Source organism: Sinocyclocheilus grahami, unplaced genomic scaffold, assembly GCF_001515645.1.
Source record: "Sinocyclocheilus grahami isolate Dianchi unplaced genomic scaffold, SAMN03320097.WGS_v1.1 scaffold355.1, whole genome shotgun sequence".
Classification (NCBI taxonomy): Eukaryota; Metazoa; Chordata; class Actinopteri; order Cypriniformes; family Cyprinidae; genus Sinocyclocheilus; species Sinocyclocheilus grahami.
The window spans coordinates 400,443-409,882 of record NW_015505534.1 but is presented as its reverse complement, the minus strand read 5'-3'; the positions used below and the strand labels follow the sequence as shown (position 1 = coordinate 409,882).

General features: G+C 35.9%; 1 protein-coding gene and 1 pseudogene across 1 annotated transcript in view; both read left to right on the top strand.

Annotated features, from left to right (window-relative positions):
- Window positions 1-5,962, top strand: part of LOC107548767 (macrophage mannose receptor 1-like) — a 7,740-nt gene extending 1,778 nt beyond the window's left edge. The window contains exons 3-4 of the mRNA XM_016229573.1: window positions 5,103-5,489; window positions 5,610-5,962. Coding sequence (XP_016085059.1) covers window positions 5,103-5,489; window positions 5,610-5,962 — 740 coding nt within the window. The remainder of the gene's footprint in view (window positions 1-5,102; window positions 5,490-5,609) is intronic.
- A 668-nt stretch (window positions 5,963-6,630) lies between these two features.
- Window positions 6,631-9,440, top strand: part of LOC107548766 (C-type mannose receptor 2-like) — a 6,010-nt pseudogene continuing 3,200 nt past the window's right edge.

Sequence of the window (9,440 nt, the reverse complement as noted above, 5' to 3'; positions counted from 1 at the left end):
CTTCAGAAAAGTTTAGATGGTATTTTCTTTTAATCTCGTCTCTGTATAGTTCATATTAAAGCAGTGTTTCAGCGCAGCGCTGCTTTGTTTACAGCGGTAATCAAGGAAACGCCGTATCTGGTGTTCCAGAAGCGCCTCCTGCTGTCAGAGAGTGAATTTGTGTCTCATTCAGAGCTTCTGCTGTTTGCTTCGTTCAGGCATGTAGTATAATTTCACAAAGCTAGTCAGAACATTCTGTTTTTGCTTCAAATTGGGTTATTATTAAATCAAATTATGTATATGAAATTATATAACTAAATGATATAAATGATATGTATATGAATTATATAACTAAAATTAAATAACTGTAATTACAGATTTAGGTTAAATAAAGATGTCAGTCTTTATTTTTCTTTTTTTTAGGAAACAAGTCAAAGAAAAAATAAACAAATTCTATTATTCCTATTATTCTGTGTTGCTCAAAAACAAAATATATTGTGTTCAGCGGAAAAAAAGTAGATTTTTTTTACCCAGTCATTTAAAAATAACACATTTTAGAGCTGTAAAGACAACTCTGTGATATCGTGAAACCGTGATATTTTTGCTTAAGGTTATCATAACGTCAAAATCTCATACCGGCCCATGCCTAGTGTGGACCAAAAAATGTGGCTGCTGAAAATACAATATTTTATTTTAACTAAACGATTTAAAATAAAATTTAATGCTACTGAACAAAATTCAAAGATCCGATCTTGTAATATTTAATGTACATAATCGATATTATAACCACCAGTAATATTCGATATATCCGCCACCTCTAGAAACAATGTTGTTGTTGTTTTTTTTTCTTTTTGCATTTGAAGAGCCGTTACTGCTTGTGTTTGTAATATGTAATATTTTTGTACTTATCTGGAGTTATTAATTCATTTTGCAGGATCATTACTGGATATAAAGTGTGGAAACACAGACCAGTACTGAAGAGGTGATGTTAGACGTTTTTTAATGAATTGTTGCCCAGTCAGCTCACCCTGATTACACATTACAAGCTAAAAGTGCGATTAAAGGGTTAGTTCACCCAAAAATGAAAATTAGCTTGTGTTTTACTCACCCTCAAGGCATCCTAGGTGTATATGACTTTCTTCTTTCAGGCGAATCCAGTCGGAGTTATATAAAAAATTGTCCTGGCTATTCCAAGCTCTATCATTGTAGTTGATTGAATATTGTTTGAAAACAAAGGTAATAAATAGCACAGACACGCATAAACACGCCCTTCGGTGTGGGTTAACAGGTTAAATTATAAACATTTTGCAGATACTGCAAGGTGTATATAAACTTTGGACTGCAACTGTCTATTGCTTTCACACAACTGAACAATTTATAATGACTTGATGTTTTATAACAATTGTTGTTCTTCTGTTTGTTTTTTTAAGGTATTTTTTTTTTCTGACTTTCCTGCCTCTTTGGAACATTTCCGTTCACACATACCGTGGAGAGATGGTGTGCAGCTTCACAGTGGTGGACGAAGTACACAAATCAAGTACTTGAGTAAAAGTACAGATACGTATAATAAAATATTACTCCAGTAAAAGTAAAAGTACTCCTTTTTCAATTTTACTCGAGTGAAAGTACTATATGGAGTCAAGATATATTTTTGTTGTTGTCAATATTGACATGAGAATAAGGCCTGAAGTTAGGAAGAACAATTTAAATATAATTATATTTTCATAATGATTTTTTTTCTTCTCAAACCTTGTCTGTGGTGCAAAAACACCCCTGGCCAGATTCTTTTCTATATTTGATTTGCACTTAAGTGTGTTCTTTTAAAGTATATTATTTCCACAATAAGTACACTTTATAAAAGTATACTTAAGTGCACTTCTTTTTCACAAGGGAATGAACATCAATTGATACACTTAATGTGCAACTATTTTGAGTAAGGGTGTAGCAGTAGAACAGTGTAAGCATGGAAATTGTTAATTGTTTCAATGTTTTAACTAAATGTTAATATACAGTTTTTATAAATTTAATGTGGGGTAGAAAGTTGGCATTTTCAAAATAAACCTTGAAATGTTTTTTAATATGCATTTGCAGAGAGTAATAATTTAATCAATTACATTTTTACACTCTTGGTATAAAATAATTTACTGAGGTGAATTCAACACTTCTGCAACATCACACTGCAACATCAGACGGCGGCAAACGGCAACAGACACGTTTGTCAGGTTTTGTCTGTTGGCGATGGTCAGTGTGAACTGATCTTTAGACACTGACTGGTGGGACTCATATATACACCAGAAAAGAGTGAAATTTAACACCTGATTTGCTGTGCATGTAGTTTGGGGGTATACATTTTAGGTTTGCTTCTTTAAAATAGAAATATTTTCTAACAATATGAGTCTTTACTATCACTTTTTATCAATTGAACACATCCTTGCTGAATAAAAGTAATATTTTCTTTAAAAAAAAATAAAAAAAATATATATATATATATATATACAAACTTTTGAATGGTAGTGTACATTGTTACAAAAGATTTCTATTTCAAATAAATGCTGTTCTTTTTAACTTTTTATTCATCAAAGTATCCTGAACAAAGTATCACAGGTTCCAAAACAATTGTCATGGTTATTTTATTTTTGTTTAATTTTCAAGGACTTTTAATTTGTTTCATCACTTTCTTGCTTCCTTTGTTCCCGCCACTCATCAGCATGGTCATTCATTAACGATCACACGTATCGTTTAATTATCTTGCTAGTTGCTCTGTGTATTTAAGTTCCTCTTGTGTTGCAATTCAGTGTCCGGTGTTGTTCATGTTTTTGTACATACTGTTATGTGCATGGATTACTTTCATTAAAATTACCTTAGTTTGGAACCTTATTGGCTCATCTTCATCTTTGGAACTTGCAGTTTGTGTCAACAATATTATGCAGCTCAGCTATTTCCGACAGTGATAATAAATCAGCATATTAGAATTATTTCTGAAGGATCATGTGTCACTGAAGACTGGAGTGATGATGATGAAAATACAAGCTTTGCATCACGGGAAGAAATTCTATTTTAAAGTATATTAAAATAGAAACCCATTATTTTACATTTTAATAATATTTCACAATATTAATTTTTTTTTCTGTACTTTTGGTCAAATAAATATTGCCCAACCCTACTTTGGCCTAAATTATCTGTCATTCTTTTTTATTTAAAACTTTTAAAGAACACCAAAATGGTATATATATATATTGTTTGAAATTTGTTATGAATTTGGCAGAATTGTAATGTTGATACTTTGTTTATTAAAAGGTAACAGAGCACAAAGCTTATTGCGATTATTGGACAGCAAGCATGCTACAAATAATATAAAGTTCTGGAGCTGCTTTTAGCAGGTGTGCCGTCGAAGCTGGTGATGAGAGAGATGAAGACTGTTATTCCACTAAAAAATTGATGTGCAGCATCTCAGTTTATTTCGTCAACATAACAAAACGTGATCGCAAAACAATCAGGAAAATAGGCATTACATGCACATTTTTAAATCATAACGTAAATTTATATATTCGCCAGTGACGACCTCAGCAAAAATATCACTTACAAATTAATATTTTTGGTCGCAAATGCAGCTGTTTTAGGTGCATTCTGGAGTCCTGTGCCACAATGCAATGCTCTCAACTTGACTTTCTATTTCGAGTGATATGAATGAAATGGAAATAACCACAAATTTTATCATCTCGTTCTGTATTCATTATTTGATCAGATTAGATCAATCAGATCAATCAGGACTACTGTAAAAATACAAAATAACCTTTGCTATTTATGATGACTGGATGCCACTCCATGCAAACGGATGAAGTTGTGTGACAACAATTTTGTTTTCCATTAGAAATAACAAAAAATCCTTAAAACGCATTTAATGGCTGATATTCATTTGGGGGACACTAGCTGGTGAGTCAGGGGAGTCATTTACATTTTTTTGTGAGGCATTTTTAATGGTCAGAGTCGATTTAATATAAATACCTGTACAATCTTTAACAACATTATCCTACACTTATTTTCAAGTCTCCTATAAATTTTCTTGTGTTCAACTCCACAAATATAGGACTGTATGTTTGTATCACTCTGCTTTTCTGTATTTGTCCGAAAACACTGCCAGTCTGTGCATATTAGTGGTGGGGATTTTTCAGAGACTCTTTCTACAGATTGCATTATGTCAATAAGTGTCTTTGTTGAAAAAGACTAATTAATCCAGTAACAAAATATATGATTAGCTTCACGAATGAGTTATTGAATCATTTACTCAACCAGTTTATTCCAAGACGCAAATTCATTCAGGAGGACCTATTGCATGCATTTCTGGATCTGTTGCAATTTTTATTCTGTTTTCATTCAATAAAAAACATCTCATCAACTGTAAATGAGAGCTGTCTGGCTGGTCATCATTATCAGATAGTGTTTACATGAAATCAGGAAAACCCTAGTGTATGTATACTCAGCATTGTGTAACTTACCTTGAGAATGGCCAATAAAAAAAAGTTCGGCAAAAGGCGGGATCGAACCCGGGTCGATCGCGTCAAAAAGCTAAGATCAAGCACTTATTCATCTGTGCCACTGGAGTTGATGTTTTACAGTCACTTTTAACTAAATGTTAATATACACTCAGTATTTTTTATTCCATAGTAAGGGCAATTCATACAATACATATAAACTGAGCTACTTTAATACCATCTCCGAACTTTCTACCACGACTCTGCTGTTCTTCGGCTGGTTCTTCCTGTATACGTTGATTGACAGATGTCTCGTCCAGTCAGCGGTGAGTAATCCCAAACCAATGGCGCTGTCTCAAACTATACCTACCTTTTCCAGTTTGTCTGATTTGTCGTTGTGTTTTCTGACTTGTTAATTTGTTTTCGGATTTGTCGTTGTGTTTTCTGACTTGTTATTTTGTTTTCGAATTTGTCATTGTGTTTTCTTACTTGTTATAATGTTTTCTGAATTGTTGTTGTGCTTTCTGAATTGTTATTTTGTTTTTTAGACTTGCATTTGCGTTTGTAATTGTTATTTTGTTTTTTGAATTGTGATTTGTTCTGCACTTCTCAGCCACCGTATATTAAAGACTAAAAATGCTTCTTAAACAGGTTTTATCACCTTCGCCTTGAGTGTCCCTCATCAGTATGTCTTTGTGAATGAATCCATGACTTGGGCAGAAGCTCAGAGATACTGTAGAGAGAAATACACTGATCTGGCCACCATTGAAAATGAACAACAGACGGTCCAGTTAATGGACAAAGTGAATCATGATTCCATTGATTTGGCCTGGATTGGACTCTATGATGATCTGAACAGTTGGAAATGGACTCTAGAGGACAGTGATTTCTTCAAGGTTGGAGAGGAAAACTTCAGGAACTGGTATGACCAAGGACCAGACAATTCTGGAGGAGAAAGTCTGTGTGTGTATATGAATAATGGGATATGGTATGCAGCAAGCTGCTTCCATTCATTTTGTCTTGTGGTCTGCTATGATGGTAAGCAGTTTGATTAATAATATGTATGGGACACTGAAAAACAAATAATTATATTTAATTACAAGTATTCTTAAATAATCAACTCTCACTAAAGTTCAAAACTGCATTTAAATGTTTCAGGAAGACAGAATGCCAGTGCTAGTTATGTGTTTGTCTACCAGTACCAAACCTGGACTGAAGCTCAGAGTTACTGCAGAGCACATCACACAGACCTCGTCAGTATCAGGAATGAGACTGAAAACTACAGGGTTCAGTCATTAATTCCATATTCTTCAGTTGTTTGGATCGGACTGCACAGAACCAGATCTTGGTCAGATCAGAGCAACTCTTCATTCAGTAACTGGAGGGAAGGACAGCCTGATAATGCTGGAAACAGTGAATACTGCACTGCAGTGTCATTAAGTGAATCTGGGAACTGGACAGATGAAAACTGCAACACTGCATTACCTTTCATTTGCTACAGCGGTGAGTAGATGTCTGTCTTAATGGCCAATATTATTAATTAACACTAATACTGGCCACTTTATCCACAGTGTCATTTTTGGTATCTTCTCATCAGTATCACTTTGTGTCAGAGAAGTCTGTATTATGGTGCGTTCACACTAGTAGTTTGGTTCTCTTGATTCGTTTGATCCCGACCAAAACAAAAAAAAACAAACAAAAAAAAACAATACATTTGATCCTGGTCTGCTTAGTGTTCACAATGACATTTTTAACACCGAACCTAAAGATTTTACCTCCTCGTTGCTCCACGTTTGCCATCTGCTCACTTTGATTTGGACACACCGCTCGTTCCGCATTGTCAAATCATGTCGCATATAGCATTGCATCTTGTCATCACATCCTGTCCTAAACTTAGTTAATTTGGAAACGGACCGAGACCCAACTTTTTAGCAGTCTTGGTCTGCTTGTTTGGTGCACACCAGGGTTCAGATGGCAGCGTTCACATTCATTTAAATGAACAGCAATAACAGAGCTAATCGCACCAGAGTTCGTTTTAATCGAACCAAACATGACAAGTGTGAAAGCACCCTTATTGACCAATATTGTCCAAAAAAAAAAACGAATGTTAAAATTTTACACTTTGTCCTTAGTTGTATCTTTGATATCTGCCCACCAATATCACTTTCTGTCTGAGAATATGACCTGGACTGAAGCTCAGAGATACTGCAGACAGAATTACACTGATCTGGCCACCATTGATAATATGGAGGAAATGAACAGACTGATTAACACAGTTAATGGGACTTACAGCGGATCAGCCTGGATTGGACTGTATGATGATGTGAACAGCTGGAGATGGTCATTGGAAGACAATGATTTCTATCAGGAAGGAGAGAGAGATTTCAGAAACTGGTATCATGAACCAGACAACTATGGTGGAAAACAATTGTGTGTTTACATGGATTATACTGGGAACTGGTTTGATATATCATGTGACAACACACTGCCATTCATTTGCTATGATGGTAAAGACATTTAGTTTGTGAGATGTGTTACTCATTTTTCATTGACTGTTTCTTTATATGTATTTAAATATATTTATCATATTTCATATCTCAGGTAGCGTGAATGCCACTCAGAGTTTTATCAAAATTAATAATGGGACAAACTGGGCAGAGGCTCATAGATACTGCAGAGATCATTACACAGATCTTGTCAATATAAGAAATCAGACTGAGAACCAGAGGATCCTTGAGACAGTAGGTGGAGGAGTCTGGATAGGACTGTACAGAAACAGGATTTGGTCAAACGGTCAGAATACCAATTATGAAGACTGGAGACCAGCCCTTCCCTATTCACCACAACAACCAGATAATGGTTATGGCCAGTGGAATATTCCACAGTGTACTGCTGTATCATTCAACCAATCAGGCCGATGGATTGATGAGGTCTGCATATTTAGCATGCCTTTCATTTGCTACAACAGTGAGTTCATTTTTACTATTTTGTTTTTAACTTTCAGTCTTAGACCTCATTTGGTCTTTTCACCTAGATTATTGTGAGACTGGGTAAATGGAATCCTGGGTTATCTTGTTTAATGTTTCACAGACACTGCTCATAATTTACCTGGGGTTAACAATTAACCCTGCGTATCCATGAATGGACGTTTCACATCCCTGAACTGGGTTAATGTGCTTATTCGCATATCCATGGTGTCAGTGTCATTGACTGGATGAACACAGCCAACAACCAGGGGCGTGTCTACATGGGGGCCAGGGGTGGTTCCCGGCCCCCACTGAAATCTGGTTGGCAACCCCAGGTGCACCCCCCTCCCCTCCACCAGATGTCTTGTGATTTGCTTGTTTTTATTACATTTCTAACAGCATCTGTGGTGGATCCTGGCATGGGCAATATAGGAAGCTTCCTCAAGCGACTTTTTTTCTCTTCTATATACTTAATTTTAGGCCATTTCTATAGCGTTATCTTAATGACAAATGTCGAGAACGCAGTTAGCGCATCCATGTAATGTGCTAGCATGAACCCCACTTGCAAGCGGATTTCCTTCGTTCTCACACAAAACTGGACATGCTCTTTAATATATACAATTTTCACTTATGACTTGGCTCTGCACTCGTTCAGATATTGCGTGTGCATGCTCAAACTTTGTCCTTGCATCATTGAAGACAAGAAGAGCTTTTTTAATTCGGGTGATGGGTAGGCTTATCCAACTAAATGGAAGCAAGCTGATTCTAGGCCTCTGTTCTAGGCCTTGCGCACAACCTGTTTACATAACGGCTCAAGCATTGTGCATCTTCATTTTATATATTGCTCACTGCACTACCAAGTCTTTCCTAAATTGATTTTTTTAGATCATAAAGGTAAGAATGAGAACAGCCTCTACTTCAGTCCAGTTGATGTGTTTCATGTCACTAATTGACATTTTTCCCCTCGAACACTGAAACTTCTGTGTACACAACATGCTGTGTTTCTGTGACTATCCAAAGCATTCGAATATAAGCATTTGAATATAGGAAGTTACATTTAAGTTTGGTTTTAAAAGTGAGCCCTACATTGACCTCTTAATGATTTTCATTTTTAATTTATAGGAATCTGCTCCAAATCTTCATGCACCCGTCAGTATCACTTGGTGTTTGAGTCTAAAACCTGGACTGAAGCTCAGAGATACTGCAGACAGAATTACACTGATCTGGCCACCATTGAGAACATGGAAGAAATGAGGAGACTCATTAAAACAGTACGTGGAACGTTCTATGGCTCAGCTTGGATTGGTCTGTATGATGATCTGAACAACTGGAGATGGTCTCTGGATAATGAAGCGATAGAGGGAGGTTTTAAAAGCTGGTTTATTCAGCAACCAAGGAACTCAGATGGACAGAGTCTGTGTGTCTACATGACATATTATCAGGGAACATGGGGTGAAAACTTTTGCATGGAAACATTTCCCTTTGTTTGCTATGATGGTGAGAACAGCTGTTGACTTTCAAGCAATTAATTACAACAACATAATTATAATTCCATAATATATAACATATTTAAATTGTTTCCCCACAGGAAGACCAAATGATACTGGGCATTATGTGTTTATTTACTATCACAAAACCTGGAATGAGGCTCAGACTTACTGCAGAGAACATCACACAGACCTCGTCAGTATCAGGAATGAGACTGAAAACTACAGGGTTCAGTCATTAATTCCCTATTCTTCAGTTGTTTGGATTGGACTGTACAGAACCAGATCTTGGTCAGATCAGAACAACTCTTCATTCAGTAACTGGAGAGCAGGACAGCCTGATAATGCTGGAAACAGTGAATACTGCACTGCAGTGTCATTTAGGGACTCTGGGAACTGGACAGATGAAAACTGCAACACTGCATTACCTTTCATTTGCTACAGAGGTGAGCAGATCATAAACCCTGAAAGAGTTTGGCTTCAGATACTCACTCTCAGCTATTTTCTAGCTATCTATATATATATATATATATATA